The 22795-nt window shown below is 43.2% G+C and overlaps 1 protein-coding gene across 1 annotated transcript in view; it reads left to right on the top strand.

Annotated features, from left to right (window-relative positions):
- The window catches only part of LOC139375321 (AT-rich interactive domain-containing protein 1B-like), a 311071-nt gene that overhangs the window by 264873 nt on the left and 23403 nt on the right, over positions 1-22795 (top strand). The window contains exons 8-9 of the mRNA XM_071116990.1: positions 2692-3007; positions 14914-15047. Of these exons, the coding sequence (XP_070973091.1) occupies positions 2692-3007; positions 14914-15047 (450 nt within the window). The remainder of the gene's footprint in view (positions 1-2691; positions 3008-14913; positions 15048-22795) is intronic.

Genomic DNA, 22795 nt, shown 5'->3' on the forward strand with positions numbered 1-22795 from the left:
AGACAAACATTGGCAGTAGAATGGCCTTACTGAAGAGCTGAGTGATTTCACAAGCCTAAGATCACCATTCACAATACTACATTTCAGTGGTGTAAAGGTCGCCACCATTGGACTCTGGAGCAGTGGAAACGGGCTCTCTGGAGTGATGAATCACGTTTCACCATCTGGCAGTCCAACGGACAAATCTGGGTTTGGCAGATGCCAACAGAACGCTAACTGCCCAATTGCATAGTACCAACTGTAAAGGTTGGTGGAGGAGGATTAATGGTCAGGGGATGTTTTTCATGGTTTGGGCTAGGCCCCTTAGTTCCAGTGAAGAGAAATCTTAACGGCAACTTTGTTGCAATCGTTTGGGGAAGGCCCTTTCCTGTTTCAGCATGACAATGCCTCTGTGCACAAAGCGAGGTCCATACAGAAATGGTTTGTCGAGATCGGTGTGGAATAACTTGACTGGCCTGCACAGAGCCCTGACCGAAACACCTGGCCCTAATCACCCAACATTAATGCTGACCTCACTAATGATCTTGTCGCTGAATGGAAGCAAGTCCCCTCAGCAGTGTTCTAACATCTAGTGGAAAGTCTTCCCAGAAGAGTGGAGGCTGTTATAGCAGCAAAGGGGGGACCAATTCCATATTAATGCCCATGATTTTGGAATGTGATGTTTGACGAGCAGGTGTCCACACACTTCTGGTCATGTACTGTATATATTTTTTAAGCGTATCTCTGGTCCCCCTAAACTTGGCACTCTTAAACTGTCTCATAAATGTCTCATAAATGTCAGTATGACTGATCAACTCTGTCCAGTTTAATGTGAATGTCCTCGTTCATACGACTCTCATGGTAACGTTTGTGTCAGTGTAAACCACAGTAGATTAGGACCCTGGCCGGGCCGTCTCGGAAACTTCACAGGCTCTGCCTCATTCTTTTTTTGGACAGAAGCTTGGGTGCTAAAGATGGAAAAAGCCAATCGGTGTCAAAAAAAGTCAAAACCAGAGAAGGAGAGCGAGAGCACAGCCAAGAACCACAGTGTCCACACACACATGCAGACACACACACACACACACACACACGCAGAGCAGTGAGCAGCCATGGAGCAGAGCCAGGGTCCAGTCACTGTGACTGTGTGGGATGAGATAGGCCTCTGACTCAGGCGTTTCAGCTGCAGCACGTACAGTACTGTAGAATGGGAAGGAGAGAGAGGATACCACACACCAAATTATTCCCATGGCTCTCTTCTCAACTATGTCACTGCTTTGGAAAGAGTGGAATGGTATTGTGCCTCACTTTTTACTTGCACACAGACCTTTACAGAAACACACACACACACCACAAATGCACACAGGCACACCTTCCCCTATCCATGTTTTAAACATCCTACTGTGTTTGTCTTCCATCCCCCTTTTTCTCTGAACGGTTTCCTTTTTGGAAAGTTTAAGATGGGCTCCCAAAACCCTTGACAGGTGTCAACAGTGTTCCAAATCAGCTACCTCCCCAGATACATATCTGACTCTCTGCATCTCCTCATACACTAGATTTCATCACACATTCTGGACAAATTCAACTGGAGCAGCAGAGTTTCATGGGAAATTATTTTATTTTGATTTGATATAAATCCCATCTCCGGGGCGGGGGACTTTTTTGCTGTTGGACAGGCTTATGTCATGCGGAATGTCTTTCCACTGAAGCAGCTCGAGGATACCAAAAGACATTTCCATTTTTGGAGTCAGTTCCTCACACAGAATATTTTCATTCAACTCCCTCATTCAGAGCCAAAAAAACCTTTTGGTTTAAAGCGACTTGATCCCCTTTTCCAGACATATTCTCAGAGGATTAGGCTGTAAGCCCCAACTAAAGCACTCTTAATCAAATCAAAATAAATAGCCACCTTCACAAAAGGGACGCCACATTTTCTATTTTTCATGGAATTGTCCTTAGAGAAAAAAATCACGGTGGAAAGTACCCATGTCTGCTTTGTGTGCTCTGTGTGTGTGTGTGAGACTCATTTTCCAGCTGGTTCTGGACTGTGTTGATCCAAAAAAGGGTTTAAGTGTGCTTTAGGAAGGATTGTGTCGTCATGCCTGTATGGCTGCTGGGGCAGGGAGAAAGCCTTAACTGCAGATTAGAATGACTCTCAAGTGTTTCTCAGACTCATGCTTAAGCTGTGCAATTGCTCCCATGCCGATTCAGCATCCCTCCCCTCCCATAGATATCAGATCTGCAGCCAATGTCAATAGCAAAAGCTTCAGTGAAACAAACACCTGTATCCACATCTGCATAGATGCACCCTACAGAGGCTATTGAGTCAAAAATGTCATGCTGTAGTATGTGTCAGTTAAGCTGTTTTATCTGACATTTGCTTTTATTTGACATATGAAGTTTAATTCCTATAACAATGTTATCCTTGTGCTGATACGTCGTAGCTACATATTGTAATGATATGGTAATTTAGCAGATGCTTAAATCTGTAAAAATAAAAAATAATCAGTTGACTCGAACATAAGATTATCCTTGTGTGCCAGACCTCTAGGTTCTCCTCTGTAGTGGGTGCAGAGCGATTGGCTTCGTGAAACTACCATAAAATATATGACTGAATTCATTACAGTCACTATTCATGTTGAGGGATACATTTATTGTTATTGTTAACCTGGTGTCTACTCACTCCCAGATGTTCTATGTCTCCTCTCTCCTCAGGAAACTACCCACGTCCACCCAACTATGGCGGGACCCCCAGTGCCAACTACAGCAGCCCCGGGCCAGGCTCTGGCATGACCAACAGCCAGGGTATGAATGCCAGCAGCCCCATGCACGGCCAGGGTCCCGGGCAGCCTATGGGCCGCAGTCCTGGTGTGGGCAGCCGCCCCTACCCCAACATGGCCCCCAGCTCCCCCAGTATGCCCCAGCCAGCCGGCCCTGGGATGGGCCCTCCTTCACTGGGCAATGTCAACCGCAAGGCCCAGGAGGCAGCCGCCGCTGTCATGCAGGCCGCAGCTAACTCTGTACAGGGCAGGTGAGATAACATGTTGTTATTTTTTTTACCTGATGATGTGTGTGTGTGTGTGTGTGTGTGTGTGTGTGTGTGTGTGTGTGTGTGTGTGTGTGTGTGTGTGTGTGTGTGTGTGTGTGTGTGTGTGTGTGTGTGTGTGTGTGTGTGTGTGTGTGTGTGTGTGTGTGTGTGTGTGTGTGTGTGTGTGTGTGTGTGTGTGTGTGTGTGTGTGTGTGTGTGCATGCGAGCATACGTGTGATCTGTGTGTGATATGTGTGTGATCTGTGTGTGATAGTGACATTGATAGAGAGAGCGAGAAGAGGAGAGGAATTGGGCAGAAGGTGGAGCACATTACTGCAATGCTCTTTTGAGAAGAGCCTATTTTTACCACCCCCTGAAATAGCATGCTAAAATTAGTGAGCATAAGGCGTCACTCACTTGTCACTACAGAGACTTTGGGGCTTTATGGTCTTCAGACTAAATGTTTCAGTACCTAGTTCTCTATGCTCAGACTGGGGAGATATACAGGAGCGTTGTGTGAAGAGCATTGTGTGAAGAGCATTGTGTGAGGAGCGTTGTGTGAAGAGCGTTGTGTGAGGAGCGTTGTGTGAGGAGCGTTGTGTGAAGAGCATTGTGTGAGGAGCATTGTGTGAGGAGCGTTGTGTGAGGAGCGTTGTGTGAGGAGCGTTGTGTGAGGAGCGTTGTTTGAGGAGCGTTGTGTGCCATGGAACTATTTTATTTATTTTACCTTGAATGAAATGTATTCTTGTTTATAGTACAGTAAGAACTGTATATAGTGCTACTATCTATCGATAAGGCATTTGAAGCACAATCTCTCTGTTGAAATTATGGATAGTCTCCTACAATGAAATGCTGGGTTAAAGGCTGAGTGGCCGTAAAAGACATGGGAAAGACAGTTGTACCAATGAACAAAGATGCACTATGTTACCTTGGAAAACACTTCACAAGATTTTAAATGATCATAACATGCCCTTCACATGTACAACACAACACCAAGCTACTTAGGAAACTCAAAAACCACTTGGACAACAAGATTAAAAGCAGCATTATGAACAACCTTGACACATATCAAACAATGTAATGGGGATTATTATCCAGTGTGTTTGAGCATTTAATGTGTGAGTGCTTCTCAGAGCGGAGAGGAGAGGAGCAGTGGAATTGTGTGTGGGCAGTTAACTCTGGGTGAACCCTGTCAGGGGAGCATGCGTAAAAAACATGGACGCTAATTTTGAAAGGGTAGATTCTCTGTCAACCAATCAGCTAGTAGGAAGAAGGGAAGTGGTCATACTGAGCAGCTCGGGGCTTTGTTTAATGAAGCAATGCTTGTTGGGAGACGGGTGGAGACCAATCAGCAATGCTTCTGCTGAAGTGGCCTTGTGGATGTTGATCTCTATCTTTGTACAGAACATCATTAATAGAACTGAGTGAGTTTTAGAACATTAATTGAACTGAGTGAGTTTTATTTATTTATTTATTTCACCTTTATTTAACCAGGTAGGCAAGTTGAGAACAAGTTCTCATTTACAATTGCGACCTGGCCAAGATAAAGCAAATCAGTTTGACACATACAACAACACAGAGTTACACATGGAGTAAAACAGACATACAGTCAATAGTACAGTATAAACAAGTATACGATCTGAGCAAATGAGGTGAAAAAAGGGAGGTAAAGGCAAAAAAAGGCCATGGTGGCAAAGTAAATACAATATAGCAAGTAAAACACTGGAACGGTAGATTTGCATTGGTAGAATGTGCAAAGTAGAAATAAAAATAATGGGGTGCAAAGGAGCAAAATAAATAAATAAATTAAATACAGTAGGGAAAGAGGTAGTTGTTTGGGCTAAATTATAGGTGGGCTGTGTACAGGTGCAGTAATCTGTGAGCTGCTCTGACAGTTGGTGCTTAAAGCTAGTGAGGGAGATAAGTGTTTCCAGTTTCAGAGATTTTTGTAGAACATTTTAGAACATTAATAGAACTGAGTGAGTTTTTAGAACATCATTAATAGAACTGAGTGAGTTTTAGAACATCATTAATAGAACTGAGTGAGTTTTAGAACATCATTAATAGAACTGAGTGAGTTTTTAGAACATCATTAATAGAACTGAGTGAGTTTTTAGAACATCATTAATAGAACTGAGTGAGTTTTAGAACATTAATAGAACTGAGTGAGTTTTTAGAACATCATTAATAGAACTGAGTGAGTTTTAGAACATCATTAATAGAACTGAGTGAGTTTTAGAACATCACTAATAGAACTGAGTGAGTTTTAGAACATCATTAATAGAACTGAGTGAGTTTAAGAACATTAATAGAACGGAGTGAGTTTTTAGAACATCATTAATAGAACTGAGTGAGTTTTTAGAACATTAATAGAACTGAGTGAGTTTTAGAACATCATTAATAGAACTGAGTGAGTTTTTAGAACATCATTAATAGAACTGAGTGAGTTTTTAGAACATCATTAATAGAACTGAGTGAGTTTAAGAACATTAATAGAACTGAGTGAGTTTTAGAACATCATTAATAGAACTGAGTGAGTTTTTAGAACATCATTAATAGAACTGAGTGAGTTTTTAGAACATCATTAATAGAACTGAGTGAGTTTTTAGAACATTAATAGAACTGAGTGAGTTTTAGAACATTAATAGAACTGAGTGAGTTTTTAGAACATCATTAATAGAACTGAGTGAGTTTTTAGAACATTAATATAACTGAGTGAGTTTTTAGAACATCATTAATAGAACTGAGTGAGTTTAAGAACATTAATAGAACTGAGTGAGTTTTTAGAACATCATTAATAGAACTGAGTGAGTTTTTAGAACATCATTAATAGAACTGAGTGAGTTTTAGAACATCATTAATAGAACTGAGTGAGTTTTTAGAACATCATTAATAGAACTGAGTGAGTTTTTAGAACATCATTAATAGAACTGAGTGAGTTTTAGAACATCATTAATAGAACTGAGTGAGTTTTAGAACATCATTAATAGAACTGAGTGAGTTTTTAGAACATCATTAATAGAACTGAGTGAGTTTTAGAACATTAATAGAATTGAGTGAGTTTTTAGAACATCATTAATAAAACTGAGTGAGTTTTAGAACATCATTAATAGAACTGAGTGAGTTTTTAGAACATCATTAATATAACTGAGTGAGTTTTAGAACGTCATTAATAGAACTGAGTGAGTTTTTAGAACATTAATAGAACTGAGTGAGTTTTTGAACATCATTAATAGAACTGAGTGAGTTTTTAGAACATCATTAATAGAGCTGAGTGAGTTTTAGAACATTAATAGAACTGAGTGAGTTTTTAGAACATCATTAATAGAACTGAGTGAGGCTTAGAACATCATTAATAGAACTGAGTGAGTTTTTAGAACATCATTAATAGAACTGAGTGAGTTTTTAGAACATTAATAGAACTGAGTGAGTTTTTAGAACATTAATAGAACTGAGTGAGTTTTCAGAACATTAATAGAACTGGGTGAGTTTAAGAACATTAATAGAACTGAGTGAGTTTTTAGAACATCATTATTAGAACTGAGTGAGTTTTAGAACATAATTAATAGAACTGAGTGAGTTTTTAGAACATCATTAATAGAACTGAGTGAGTTTTTAGAACATCATTAATAGAACTGAGTGAGTTTAAGAACATTAATAGAACTGAGTGAGTTTTTAGAACATCATTAATAGAACTGAGTGAGTTTTTAGAACATTAATAGAACTGAGTGAGTTTTTAGAACATCATTAATAGAACTGAGTGAGTTTTTAGAACATCATTAATATAACTGAGTGAGTTTTTAGAACATCATGAATAGAACTGAGTGAGTTTTTAGAACATCATTAATAGAACTGAGTGAGTTTTAGAACATCATTAATAGAACTGAGTGAGTTTTTAGAACATTAATAGAACTCAGTGAGTTTTTAGAACATTAATAGAACTGAGTGAGTTTTTAGAACATTAATAGAACTGAGTGAGTTTTTAGAACATCATTAATAGAACTGAGTGAGTTTTTAGTCAGTAATTTGGAACACTGTTGACACCTGTCAAGGGTTTTGGGGCCCCATCTTAAACTTTCCAAAAAGGAAACCGTTCAGAGAAAAAGGGGGATGGAAGACAAACACAGTAGGATGTTTAAAACATGGATAGGGGAAGGTGTGCCTGTGTGCATTTGTGGTGTGTGTGTGTGTTTCTGTACATGATAAATGCAGGCTCGAGGGCGCCAGGCTACCCGTCATTATACGCACCTGTTTTCTTCATTACGTGCAGCTTGGACTCACCTGGACTCCCTCACTTTGTTGACTGCCCCTGCATATACAGTGCCTTGCGAAAGTATTCGGCCCCCTTGAACTTTGCGACCTTTTGCCACATTTCAGGCTTCAAACATAAAGATATAAAACTGTATTTTTTTGTGAAGAATCAACAACAAGTGGGACAGAATCATGAAGTGGAACGACATTTATTGGATATTTCAAACTTTTTTAACAAATCAAAACTGAAAAATTGGGCGTGCAAAATTATTCAGCCCCCTTAAGTTAATACTTTGTAGCGCCACCTTTTGCTGCGATTACAGCTGTAAGTCGCTTGGGGTATGTCTCTATCAGTTTTGCACATCGAGAGACCAACATTTTTTCCCATTCCTCCTTGCAAAACAGCTCGAGCTCAGTGAGGTTGGATGGAGAGCATTTGTGAACAGCAGTTTTCAGTTCTTTCCACAGATTCTCGATTGGATTCAGGTCTGGACTTTGACTTGGCCATTCTAACACCTGGATATGTTCTACAACAGATGTAGACCTTACAGTGAAATGCTGACTTACAAGCCCTTAACCAACAACGCAATTTTAAGAAAAATCAGAGTCAAAAAAATATTTACAAAATAAACTAAAGTAAAAAACAAAAGAGCAAAAATAAAATAACAGTAACAAGGCAATATACAGGGGGTACCGGTACCGAGTCAATGTGCCGGGGTACAGGTTAGTCCAGTTAATTGAGGTAATATGTACATGTAGGTAGGGGTAAAGTGACTATGCATAGATTACAGATAATAAACAGCCAGTAGCAGCAGTGTAAAAAAAGGGGGGGTCAATGCAAATAGTCCGGGTAGCCATTTTGGACCTAGACTTGGCGCTCCGGTACTGCTTGCCGTGCAGTAGTAGAGATAACAGTCTATGACTAGGGCGGCAATTTTTAGGGCCTTCCCCTGACACCGGCTGGTATAGAGGTCCTGGATGGAAGGAAGCTTCCAGTTTCAAATGAATGTCGACATCGCTCATATGTAATATCACAAACAAACATAAAAATAGTTGCCACAGTGAAATGAGAATCATCTTTATCCCCCGTGTGTGTTAACAATGACAAACAAATCATCCTCCATGTTGGATCTGCTAACATTCGCTTCTCTGTGGAGAGAGCGCCCACCGTGGTCGATGGTGATGCATCATGGAGCCTGTTGACATTTGGAGAATCCTGTGTGTGTCTGCGTTGGTTGACACTGTGTGATTAATGGTGCAGATCAGGAGCGCTGCAGACAGACTATGTAAATGCTGAAGGAGCCATTAACAGACATCTTCACTGTCAATAAGAAGTGGCACAACATGATGCATACTGCTGGGGCAAATCACACAGCCTGTCAGTCTCCACTCTCATTCCACCAGACACCCAGACATAGGCCCACAGGGAGAGAGGGGTGAGGCAGGGGAGTGAGTATTAGGTAGTTGTTGTGAAACTGTTAGATGACTTGTTAGATATTACTGCACGGTCGGAACTTGAAGCACAAGCATTTAGCTACACCCACATTAACATCTGCTAATCATGTGTATGTGACCAATAAAATGTGATTTGATTTGTTTTGAGAAGGAGGCATTGTCTTTGTCCTCTTTCAGCACTGTTACCCTGTCTCTCTCCCAGCCTGTCTTGCCATCCTCTCTCTACACCTCCCTCTCTCCATCCTTTCCCCCTCTCATCACCCTTTCATCTAGACACTCAGAATTGGCTCTTCTAGTTTCTGTCCTAGTTTCCATCATAGAGAATACATAGTAATTAGCATGCTTAGCATGCTGATTTTCATCTTCAGAAGCAGTTCTTTCGGGACAGGGAGAATGCAGTGTCAGTGAACCATGCTGTGAATACTAGATCCCCCTCCATGGATGGTACTGTATGCAGACTCTCTGTGTGTCTCTCAGTCTGTCCCCAGATGTAGAGATGATCTGAGGGTGGCTGGGAATGCAATTAGTGCTGTCTGATTGAAACACAGAGGGAAGCAGTGTGTGTGTGTGTGTGTGTGGTAAAGGGCAGCTCTACTGGTCCCCCAGCTGACTTTGAAGAGGCAGAGAGCTGACAGCTCCTCGCTCTGCGGCTGCACGTGTGTGGTGTTGCCATGGAGAAAGGAGAAAGGAAGGGGACAGTTTTAGGAGAATTGTGGACCCTCCCCCCACGTCCCCTTTTGTTTTGCTCTCTTTCTCAACCCTTGTTGTGTTTTGTCCTGAACAGCTGAGGAAGATTAAGGGGAAATTAATCTGAAACACTGGGTTTAGTTTTTACTCATTTATAGTCCTGATTCTGATCTGAGAGCAGCATGGTGAAACATTTCAACCTGTTGTGGTCTGTGTGAAAACAAGCAGCCCTCAGACCACCTCCTCATGTGTCTGGCATGCCTTTGGCACGGCCTCACCACACCACCCACACAATCCACGGAAGGAAATAATCTGAAGATTAAGGGGAAATTGGATTTCATCTCCTCGCTGTCTGGAGATCGTCTGTCATCTGGAGAAACGCACACGCACACCAAACAGCCTAAACCATGTCCCTGGGATTGACTATTCCAGATTCATTACGCAGAATGCCAAATGAGCAGAGCAAGGCCACTGTGATATCCAATGGCTGGATGGTGATAAGTGTGATCGTGTTTTTCCCCAGTCCTCAGAGGCTCTCTTAAGGGCCTTGAATTATACATTACGTTTGCATCACCCATGCTTGGTCTGATACTTAGAAAAATAATATGTCTGTGTTTTACATTTTAATCATTTAGCTGACACTCCTATCCAGAGTGATTTACACTAGTGAGTGCATAGATTTTCATACTTTTTGTTGTTGTGTACTTGTCCTCGGTGGGAATTATCGGTGGGAACCCACAACCCTAGCATTGCAAGGATCATGCTCTACCACCTGAGCCACACGGAACCACACAGCTTGGACCACACAGCTTGGACCATGCAGCTTAAACCACATGTGTTAATGACTGTGTCAACTCGCTCTTGTCTTGTAAGTGTACCCAAGGAGCTGGGTTATCTTAAGGTGAGCTTTTACATTGAGATAATACTATTGCATGGCTTGTAAATGTACAACATGAGTACAGTCTTGAGTGAAGGAAGGTGTTGGGGTTTGGAGAACAGAAGAATAACATTAGGAAGCTAGGTGTTGTCCTGGCTATGTCTGCTGAAGACAGAAATTGTTTTTTAAATTACTTTGGTAGCTGTTCCTGGAGCTACAGAAACACGGCTTGTAGAAAATAAGCACTTAGAGAAAGCAAGCTTCAAAAAAACTAAATCAAAGGAAATGGAAAAGGGGCAAAGAGAGAGAGAGCGAGAAAAGAGCACTTCAGGGTAAATCCGTGCCAAATAATTCATTTCTGACCTCCTTAGCAAGTAAATTTACTAAATAAATAAGAGCTGCTTGAATGTCAAGAATGCGTTTCTGCTGCCCCCAGCAATGTGGCTCACAGGCAGCCTTGGCATCAGCACCAGCTAGGCTTTAATAAATGGCTTCTCTCTCTCCGTCGGAGCTGTTTGATGTAAGGGGGGGCTTTTCTCAGTATTTAATATGTTAAGGCTGTCCCTTCATTCGCTGTTTTATTTTAGATTATGTTTGGGTTTAGTCAGGCAGTCAGACACGCAGACACTAGCTGAGCTGGCTGCTTGAAATGAAGCTGAGAGCTGAGGGCTGAGAGCTGAGGGCTGAGAGCTGAGAGCTGAGGGCTGAGAGCTGAGGGCTGAGAGCTGAGGGCTGAGGGCTGAGGGCTGAGAGCTGAGGGCTGAGAGCTGAGGGCTGAGAGCTGAGGGCTGAGAGCTGAGGGCTGAGAGCTGAGGGCTGAGAGCTGAGGGCTGAGAGCTGAGGGCCGAGAGCTGAGGGCCGAGAGCTGAGAGCCGAGGGATGAGAGCCGAGGGATGAGAGCTGAGAGGGAGCTGCCTTGAGAGCAGATTGTGCCCATATATAATTCATATTGTTCATACCCTCCCACTGACTACACCAGGCAACCCCCCCTTTTTTCTCTCTCTCTCACCACAGTCTCTCTCTCTTTTTTCTCTCTTTTTTCTCTCTTTTTCTCTCACTCTCCCTCTCACCAGGCAGGGGTGTCAGAGAGTGGTGTGGCTGGGTATTAATAGGGGCTGGATGGTGGAGGTGGCAGTACCCCTCTTTTCTTCCTGCCACACTTTTGTAGCAGTGAGTGTGTACAATGGACAGCCAGGAAGGGGACTTTGACACTGACACTGTAGTGCTGCTCTGGATCTGTCTGTGTGACTGCAGCTGACTGTCTCGCACCTGGTAACCATGGCAGCCCTTGGCAACGGCCCTCTCTTTCTCTCTCCCCGGGCATGCTCAGAGACAGGCCTCCTCGGATGTCCTTCACACATGTGGGCAGAATACTAAGGACAGGGAGCAGAGCTTCATGCAGGAGGACGAGGGGAGAAAGACAGACAGACAGACAGACAGACAGACAGACAGACAGACAGGGAGACAGACAGGGAGACAGACAGGGAGACAGACAGGGAGACAGACAGGGAGACAGACAGGGAGACAGACAGACAGGACTAGGGCTGGGACTGACTGCAGGTCTACTCATTTAAATAGAACAGTGATTACTAATTTGTTTATCTGATTGAAAGCACATATTATTTTTCTCAGATTATTTCAAGTGGCTCTAAATTTGGCTAACGCCTCATGAGAGCATTATTCATAATGTTTTGCGCTGGTAGTAATGACCTAGTGCTTTCTGTCTTTGTTATTTCTGGGCTTCAACTAAATCCACATTTTATGGTTAGGGACAGGAGTTTTTCCTGATTTTATGGTACAACTTGCTGCCTCACAGATTCACTTGAAAGCAGTGTCAACTCAGCAGGAACTTTTTGAGAAGCAGATAAACAAAACAGCTGGGCTGTTTATCACTGTGTTCTCCCGGGCTTCAGCAACACTGCACAACAAGCTGAGAGAGAGAGAGAGAGAGAGAGAGAGAGAGAGGGTGCTGCTGGGTTTGATGCTTCTCTGTGAGAGGAGCTCAGTTTCCCCTCAACCGTCCCCTAGCTCACGCTACAATGACTACTGGATGCTACAGTACAGCTTGCACTGTGAGCTGGAATCCCCCCCCCCTTACTGTCTCACCAGGGACACTCTTACAGTACTCTCCTTTTACTATCTTTTCCTCTCTGCTCTCTCACTCTCTCGCTGTTTTTCTCCCTATTTTCTTCTCTCTTTAATCTCTCTCTCTCTCAATCCATCTCCACCTCTCTCTCTCTCTCTCTCTCTCTCAATCCATCTCTACCTCTCTCTCTCTCTCTCTCTCAATCCCTCTCTACCTCCCTCTACCTACCTACCTAACTCCCTCCCTCTCTGCTTTTCCCTCATTCTCTGTAGCAACAGGGTGTTTTCCCTCAGCAAAGGTGCCCGAGAGCAAGATAAATGCGCTGCGCCTTTTTTGATAGCAGCACATGCATACATTAAGTGTGATTAAACGGCCTGCGTTCCCTCCATCAAGTGTTTCCTAATGTCCTTTTTTTATGACATGATTTAGTAATAATGGACTAGCGCCACAGTCAACCTCCACTTTGTTGTTGATGTTTTTTATTACAGTATCCACGAGAGCTGGGGTTGGTGTTTTTCTGTAAGGGCCGATGCAGGATTTAGATGCAGTATAGAGAAATAGTACTTTCCGGAACAGAAAAGTTCTACTCAGACACGCATGGTAATGGTAATGACACAATGAAAACCTGTCAATTACTTATTTGTTTCTTCTGGATTTATTAAAACTATCAACACTATGCACCATGTGGTAACATGTTAGCTACAAATTGGGTTGCATTCTTTGAAGTAAGTAACAGAAAATACCCAATGATGCCACATAATTTCCTTGTAAATACCAGGCAAATCCCATAAAAGTCCCGTAAAATAAAGTGCTAATAAAGAAACGGTCCATAACAGGCAGGATGTGATTGATGTGAGTGTATGTTGTTGTCTGTGAGCCATGGTTTTCCTTGTGATTACAGGCCCATAGAGGAATTACATACAGTATGTATCATCACACATGCTCTAGGACTAATTGCATCTGTGAGATTAGATTACTGAGAGGTTTACCAAACCCAGCCCTCCCTCTGCCGGGTTAGTCACTGTCTCTGTCTCACATCCAATACATTGTGCCATTGTTGTCCTCCCCTGCTTGGGGAAGTTCAGTTCTTTTGACTGATTTACACAAATCCAGATTAGGAGTTTTTTTTCTAATTGTCCGCATGATCACAGTGATCATGATCACAGTGTTTAGAGTTACACTAACAAAAATATCTTATTTTATGAAGACAATGTTTCAACCATCAGGTCTCCATATTCAACAGAAAGGCAGGGGTTTTACTATGACCTTATGTCCGTGTGGTATTTTAACACAAAGCTGTCCCCACTACTACTACTATTACTACTGTCAACCCATGTCCCTTAAATACCTGTAGTCTTCTCTACTGTCAAGCAAATGATTCACCACAGATGAGGGGATGTTCTGTGCTCCTACCTCTCTCCTTTCTCTCATTATTCAGGAGATTATTTGGACCAGCAGGAAGTAGAGTTTGTCCAACTGCTATACGTCCTGGTGCGCTGTCTTTAGGACTTGGTACACGGTTGCTACAGAGCTAGCCTGGTACAGGGTACAGGGTATGGAGCGGTGGCGGAGGGTATGGAGCGGTGGCGGAGGGTATGGAGCGGTGGCGGAGGGTATATGGAGCGGTGGCGGAGGGTATGGAGCGGTGGCGGAGGGTATGGAGCGGTGGCGGAGGGTATGGAGCGGTGACGGAGGGTATGGAGCGGTGGCGGAGGGTATGGAGCGGTGGCGGAGGGTATATGGAGCGGTGGCGGAGGGTATGGAGCGGTGGCGGAGGGTATATGGAGCGGTGGCGGAGGGTATGGAGCGGTGGCGGAGGGTATATGGAGCGGTGGCGGAGGGTATGGAGCGGTGGCGGAGGGTATATGGAGCGGTGGCGGAGGGTATGGAGCGGTGGCGGACGGTATGGAGCGGTGGCGGAGGGTATGGAGCGGTGGCGGAGGGTATAGAGCGGTGGCGGAGGGTATGGAGCGGTGGCGGAGGGTGGCCATGGGCGTCCGTCTGCTGTTGGTTGTGGTTCAGCAGGTTTCTGATAAGCCCTCTGATGTCCTCCCAACTCGCCGTGATGTGACGTGGAAAGGAGAAAGCACGGGATTGATTTCAGTCGTTGCCATGACAACAAATAACATGATCCTCTCCAGAAGCACACCTTAATTAGTTAAATTATTACTTTGGGTGGAGAGGAGAGAGAGGAGAGGATGGATGAAAAGAGGAGGGGTGAGGGATTTGCAAGGGAGTAGAGGAAGGATGGGAGGATGAAACGGATTTCTATTCTGCTCTTGATCACACACTTGCTTTTAAAGAGAGATTCTGTCTTTTTTTTCAAGGAAATGTGACTCTACATTTTCAGGATGATGGTTTATACAGTACCGAAACGTATAAGCATATCCTATGACTGGCATGGCCTTATAGGCTTGCAAAAGATGCAGAAAGTCTAATCTATTACGGAGTCTTTTCTACGACTCTGTCAAAAGCCAACTCATTTCTCTCCACACCAAGTATCCAGGTCCGGTCTTTCCTCTCTAACCAGACCCTTGTCTTTGTGTGTCCCAGACAGGGCAGCTACCCAGGCCCTGGCATGAACCTGATGGGAACAACAGGATCTGGAGCCCCCTACAACCAGTCACCAGGCAACAACTCAGGCATGGGCACACCACAGGGTCCGCCCTACAACATGCCACCCTCAGGTAAGACCTGGATAGACCAACAAGGTATCCCACAGCAACCAGTAGTGAACAGTCTAAAAGGGTTGAGATTTAACTTTACGGTCTTCAGTTTGACAGACTTCTAACAGTAGTGTTCATATCAGTGTCTATACTACAACAAACTAATCTGTTGTGGCGTTTTTAATAATCTAAGTAATAACAGAAGGTTAGGAGAGATGCCAGAGCTCTGCTCACTTTAAAGCTATCAAAATCAATCAAGCATTTTATCTCTAGGAATGTTATGCCAGTTGGCCTAGGCGCTCCAGATTAGTGTTTTAGGAAATGGCTCAAACTGCAACAGATCTAATCCAATGCCAGAACCTGTGTGTTTGTGATGTTGTTGTTCTTGGAAGACAGAGAGAGCGAGAGAGAGAGAGAGACAGAGAGACAGACAGACAGACAGACAGACACTGTTCTGAAGCTGGTTAATTTCCTGCAGGCAGTTCTGTTCTGTTAATTCTCTTGTTCCGTTGACCCTCCTGAGAACAGATTAATGCAGTGTATCCCTCTTCCCTGCCCTTCACCCCGCTGCGTTGTGCTAAACGCACCTCAGAGAATGCAAGTCTCTAAATGAAAAGAGCTTTCTGCGCGGCCTTACAAAACTAAATATCAGCCTGCATGACATTTGGAAGACATCAAATGAACTACAGTGCCAAGGTTCTTGAAAACTCATCTGTGTTGCCCCTGGGGTGCTAAAAAAAGCTATTCATTTCACATAGTGCTGAGCACCGAACAGAAAAGTAAAATACGGGGACGAACCTTGGGACTCTTTGCATGTAGGGACACTTTCTTCTCAATAGGAAAATATACATTCAGTTCACACTCGAGAAGAATGTAGGGATGGGCATTGGACATTTTTTTTGACTGTTCGAGTACTCGACTGACAATAAAATCTATTTTTAGAACACAGTAATGACAAAGCAAAAACAGATTTTTAGACATTTTTGCAAATGTATTAAAAATACAAAACTTAAATATTACATTAGTATTCAGTATTCAGACCCTTTACTTAGTACTTTGTTGAAGCACCTTTGTCAGTGATTTCAGCCTTAAGTCTTCTTGGGTATGACACTATAAGCTTGGCACACCTGTATTTGGGAGTTTGTCCCATTCTTCTCTGCAGATCCTCTCAAGCTTTGTCAGGTTGGATGCGCAGCGTTGTTGCACAGCTATTTTCAGCTCTCTCCAGAGATGTTAGATCGGGTTCAAGTCCGGGCTCTGGCTGGGCCACTCAAGGACATTCAAAGACTTGTTCCAAAGCCACTCCTGTGTTGTCTTGGCTGTGTGCTTAGGGTCATTGTCCTGTTGGAAGGTGAACCTTCACCCCCGGTTTTTATCAAGGATCTCTCTGTACTTTGCTCCGTTCATCTTTCCCTCGATCTTCCCAGTCCCCTGCCGTTGAAAAACCATGCTTCACCGTAGGGATGGTGCCAGGTTTCTTCCAGACGTGATGCTTGGCATTCATTCAGGCCAAAGAGTTCAATCTTGGTTTAATCAGACCAGAGAATCTTGTTCATCATGGTCTGAGAGTGCTTTAGGTACCTTTTGTAAAACTCCAAGCGGGCTGTCATGTATCTTTTACTGAGGAGTGGATTCCATCTGGCCACAGATATAACAGATAACATAACGCAGATTACATAACGGCCTGGTTGGTGGAGTGCTGCAGATATGGTTGTATTTCTGGAAGGTTCTCCCATCTCCACAGAGGAACTCTGGAGCTCTGTCAGAGTGACCATTGGGTTCTTGGTCACCTCCCTGACCTCACCTCAACTTTTTCCATTTAAGAACGATGGGGGCCACTCTATTCTTGGGGACCTTCAATGCTGCAGAAATGTTTTGGTAACCTTACACAGATCTCTGCCTCGACTCAATCCTGTCTCGGAGCTCTACGGACAATTTCTTCAACATCATTGCTTGGTTTTTGCTCTGACATGCACTGTCAACTGTGGAACCTTATATAGACAGGTGTGTGCCTTTCCAAATCATGGCCAATCAATTGAATTCACCACAGGTTACCAGTGCAAAGTGCCTGGAACAGTTATCAAATTTGTCACATGCACCGAATACAACAACAGTTGTAGACTTGACTGTGAAATGCTTACGAGCCCTTTCCCAACAATGCAGAGTTAAAAAGTAAGAAAACAATTATAATAATTAGCAAATAAAAAAGGAAATAATAACACAATAAAATAACAATACAAGTTAGCTAATTATGTCCCTGAGGGCCCTCACAGTGTTCTATAGGAGCACCATCAAGGGTATACTGTCGGGCTGCATCTCAGCCTGGTACGGCAACTCCACCTCCGTGGCGAAAATCAAACACTGCATTCCACAGTAAGAGCCTTATACCAATGGTCAAGTGTGGTAATGGTAGTGTGATGGTTTGGGAATGCTTTGTTGCCTTAGAACCTGGACAACTTGCATGAATAGAAGGAACCATGAATTCTGTTCTGTATCAGAGAATTCTAGAGGAGAATGTCAGGCCATCAGTCTGTGAGCTGAAGCTGAAGCACAGCTGGGTCATGTACCAAGACAATTATCCAAAACACACAGTCAAGTCTACATGAAAATGGCTAAAAAGCAACACATTTGAAGTTTTGGAATGGCCTAGTCAAAGTCCAGACCTAATCCCAATTAAGATGTTGTGGCAGGACTTGAAACGAGCAGTTCATGTTGGAAAACACACAAATATTGCACAGTTAAAGCAGTTCTGCATGGAAGAGTGAGCCAAAATGCAACGTGAGAGATTGATCAACAATGACAGGAAGCGTTTGGTTGGAGTCATTGCAGCCAAAGGTGGCATAACCAGTTATTGAGTGTAAGGGGGCAATTACTTTTTCACAGTGTGTAATTGTTGTGTTATTTGTTCACTCAGGTTCCCTGTATCCAATATTAGGTTTTTATTGAAGATCTAATAACATTCATTATCAAAAATAAGAAAAAGTAGAGAAAATAAGAAAGGAGGTAAATACTTTTCACAGCACTGTATGTGTTCCCTTTGTCCAGGTGGGAAAGGGCAGTGTGGAGTGCAAAAGAGATTGAGTCATCTGTGGATCTGTTGGGACGGTATGCGAATTGGAATGGGTCCAGGGTGTCTTGGCGGATGGTGTGGGCCAATACCAGCCTTTCAAAACATTTCATGGCTACAGATGTGAATTCTACAGGGCAATAGTCATTTAGACAGGTTACCTTGGCGTTCTTGGACACAGGGACTATAGTGGTCTACTTGAAACATATAGGTATTACAGACTGGGTCAGGGAGAGGTTGAAAATGTCAGTGAATACATTTGCCAGATAACAGCCTGTTAACCTGTTCAAGTCTTACTCACATCGGCTACAGAGACCGTGATCACACAGTCATACGGAACAGCGGGTGCTCTCATGCATGGTTAAGTTTTGCTTTCCTCGAAGTGAGCATAGAAGGTATGTATCTCATCTGGTAGGCTTGCGTCACTGGACAGCTCACAGCTGGGTTTCCCTTTGTAATCTATGATAGTTTGCAAGCCCTGTCACATCCGATGAGCATCAGAGCCAGTGTAGTAGTATTTGATCCTGGTCCTGTATTGAAGCTTTGCCTGTTTGATGGTTTATTGGAGGGCATAGTGGGATTTATTTCAGGCGTCCGGAGTGGTGCAGCCGTTTAAGGCACTGCATCTCAGTGCTAGAGGTGTCACTACAGACACCCTGGTTTGAATCCAGGCTGTATCACATCTGGCCATGATTGGGAGTCCCATAGGGCAGTGCACAATTGTCCCAGCATTGCCTGGGTTTGGCCGGTGTAGGCCATCATTGTAAATAATAATTTGTTCTTAATAACTGACTTGCCTAATTAAGTAAAGGATAAATAAATAGTGTCCCACTCCTTGAAAGTGGAAGCTCTAGCCTTTAGCTCAGTGTGAATCTTGCCTGTAATCCATGGCTTCTGGTTGGGATATGTACATACGTACGGTCACTGTGGGTACGACGTCGTTGATGCACTTATTAATGAAGCCTGTGACTGATGTGGTAAATTCCTCAGTGCCATGGGATGAATCTCAGAACATATTCCAGTCTGTGCTAGCGAAACAGTCCTGTAGCTTAGCATCTGCTTCATCGGACCACATTCGTGTTGAGCGCGTCACTGGTACTTCCTGTTTGAGTTTTTACATGTGAGCAGGAATCACAAGTATAGAATTATGGTCAGATTTGAAAAGAAACAGAGGGCGATTGAGAGCTTTGTATGCTTCTCTGTGTGTGGAGTAAAGGTGATGTAACGTTTTTTTGCCTGTAGTTGCGCAGGTGAAATGCTAGTAGAAATGAGGTAAAACAGATTTCAGTTTTCCTGCATTATAATCATTGGCCACTAGGAGCACCGCCTCTGGATGAGCATTTTCTTGTTTGCTTACAGCCCTATACAGTTCGCTGAGTGTGGTCTTAAGTGCCAGCACTGGTTTGTGGTGGTAAATAGACAGCTACAAAAAAATTTGATTGGTAATTAGTATGGTCTACAGCTTATCATGAGGTATTCTTACTCAAGCGAGCAGAACTTTAAGACTTCCTTAATAATAGAAATTGCACACCAGCTGTTGTTAACAAAGGTACAAACACCCCCTCCCCTGAGTTTCTCCGATGCTGCTGTTCTGTCCAGCCGATGTATAGAAAAACCAGCTAGATTAACATTTTCCATGTCCTTGTTCAGCCACGACTTGGGGAAACATAGGATACTACAATTCTTCAGATCACGTTGATAGGATAGTCTCGAATAGAGCTTGTCTAGTTTATTCTCCAGTGATTGCAAGTTAGCCAACAGAACTGAGGGCAGAGGCAGTTTATTCATTCTCCAATGTAGTCTTGTCAGGTATTCCGCACGCTGGCCTCTATAGCGCCTCCTTTTCTGAGTGTCTTGGATTTGGGCCTCATCCGTGATAATCAACATGTCCTTCACCTCCAACTCTTTGAAGTCCTTATCCATATTGAGGTTAGTGATAGCTGTTCTAATGTCCAGAAGCTCTTTTCGGTCATAGGAAACGATGGCGGAAACATTATGTACAAAATAAGTTACAATAAGCACACAAAAAAACACTAAATAGCTAAAATGGTCAGGAGCCTATAAAGCCGCTGCTATTCCCTCCAATGCCATTTTGGAGGGGATAGCAGATGATCACTCTTGAGTTATTCTCCCAGGGTGTTCCCAAGTGGTGCAGCGGCCTAAGGCACTGCATCTCAATGCAAGAGGCATCACTACAGTCCCACTTTCGAATCCAGGCTGAATCACATCGGGCTGTGACTGGGAGTCCCATAGAGCACAATTGGCCCAGTGTCGTCCGGGTTTGGCCAGGGTAGGCCATCATTGTAAATAAGAATTTGTTCTTAACAGACTTGCCTAGTTAAATAAAATAAAATGTCAATACAATTTTGAAACAGGGCTCAAACTAATGTTTTTGCATATTTTCAGTGTGGAACCGGTCTATTTTTAGGGGGTTATAGTCTAGGCTAACCAATTGTAAATGGCACTAGCAGTTCGCAAAGCTTAAGCGGAAAATAGGCGGGATGCAATTATTCCAAAACTGCAGCTCGTTGTTGGAACATATTTTCCTACTTCAATTAACTAGTCCCTTTTGAATTTGTGATAAAACTGTCGTCATTTGGCAAGGAAGGTAGCTTCTGTATCCCATCAGTTAGGCATGTTTTTATTGACATTTATTTCTGTAGGTCTAATGGGAGCTTGTGTGCACTCAGCATGTGTGTGTGGGAGGGAACGGGACAAGGAGGGGAAAGGGAATTTATGGAGAAGAACGGTGTGATTCTTGGCTTGGTTTATTTTTTGTTGTGCCCTGCAAATGCACATGTACAAATGGAAGTGGAGTCAAAGCGAATTAACGTTGTCTTCAAGACAAAATGTAACTTGTCTGTTCGGGCAGCCACAAAGCACATTCCACCAAATAGTTTTAGAGTATTTAATTTTTTTTAAATTCTGGTTGAAGATCGAGCTTTGACGTCCGTTTCAGTACTCTAGTACTCGATTACTCATGCCCATCACTAAGAAGTAGTCTTCAAGATCTTATTCGTTTTTACCAAGAAAACTTTTGAAATAATTAAAGAAATCAAAAAATGATGTGTTGCACAAAAACATTAGATATCTAGTCAGCAATGCTGAGATAATGCAATGGTATTTAATTGGAAAGTAAATTTATTTCTTAAACAATGTCTTATTCATTTAAAAACAATATTTTTCCTTCATTCCTTTTGAGAAGAATCCATGGAAGAGGAACTTTCTCCATTATCCAGGACTGTGCTTCGGCTTGAGAACCGCTAAGTCTATGGCTCTGTGTGTGCCTATTACAGAGACAAGACATAGTGAAATGGCTACAATGACAAAGACTGATACCCCCCATTAACTCCTTATATACACTGAGTGTACAAAACATTAAGAACACCTGCTCTTTCCACAACATAGACTGAGCAGGATAATCCAGGCGAAACTATGATCGCCTATTGATGTCACTTCAATCAGTGTAGATTAAGGGGAGGAGACAGGTTAAAAATAATCATTTTTAATCCTTGAGACAATTGAGAAATAATTGTGTATGTGTGCCATTCAGAGGGTGAATGGGCAAGACAAAATATTAAAAAAAGATTTAAGTGCTTTTGAACGGGGTATGATAGTAGGTGCCAGATGAACAGGTTTGTGTCAAGAACTGTAACGCTGCTAGGTTTTTCACACTCAACAGTTTCTTGTGTGTATCAAGAATGGTCCACTACCCAAAGGACATCCAACAACAGTGGGAAGCATTGGAGTCAACATGGGCCAGCATCCCTGTGGAACGCTTTCCACACCTTGTAGAGTCCATGCCCGCGATGAATTGAGGCTGTTCTGAGTGCAAAAGGGGGTGCAACTCAATATTAGGAAGGTGTTTTTAATGTTTTGTTCACTCAGTGTATATGCAATGTAAAGATTGCTCCTTATACACAAGACATTCATATGCACTTACCTGTATACTGTATGTTTCACTCACAGGTTGGGCAGGTGGATTCATGATGCACCAATGTCAGAGTAGAGTAGAGTAGAGTAGGGTAGAGAAGGGTTGAGTAGGCTAGAGTGGAGTAGAGTAGGGTAAACTAGAGTAGAGTAGAGTAGGGTGGTGTGGGGTAGGCTAGAGTAGAGTAGAATAGAGTAGAGTAGAGTAGAGTAGAGTAGAGTAGACTAGGGTAGACTAGAGTAGGGTGGGGTAGGCTAGAGTAGAGTAGAGGAGGGTAGAATAGAGTAGGGTAGAGTAGGCTAGAGTAGAGTAGAGTAGGGTGGGGTGGGGTAGGCTAGAGTAGAGTAGAGGAGGGTTGAGTAGGATAGGGTAGAGTAGGATAGAGACGAGTAGAGTAGGCTAGAGTAGATGATGGGTGAGTAGAATAGGGTAGAGTAGAGTTGGGTAGGGTATGGTAGGGTAGAGTAGGGTAGAGTAGAGTAGAGAAGAGTAGGGTAGAGTAGAGTAGAATAGAGGAGGGTAGAGTAGGGTAGAGTAGGGTAGGGTAGGGTAGAGTAGAGTATGGTAGAGTAGAGTAGAGGAGGGTAGAGTAGGGTTGAGTAGGATAGGGTAGAGTAGGGTTGGGTAGAGTACAGTACAGTAGGCTAGAGTAGATGATGGGTGAGAAGGATATGGTAGAGTAGGGTTGGGTAGGGTAGGGTAGAGTAGAGTAGAGTAGAGTAGAGTATGGTAGAGTAGAGTAGGGTAGAGTAGGGTAGAGGAGGGTAGAGT

The sequence above is a fragment of the Oncorhynchus clarkii genome, chromosome 19 (genome assembly GCF_045791955.1).
Source record: "Oncorhynchus clarkii lewisi isolate Uvic-CL-2024 chromosome 19, UVic_Ocla_1.0, whole genome shotgun sequence".
Lineage (NCBI taxonomy): Eukaryota > Metazoa > Chordata > Actinopteri > Salmoniformes > Salmonidae > Oncorhynchus > Oncorhynchus clarkii.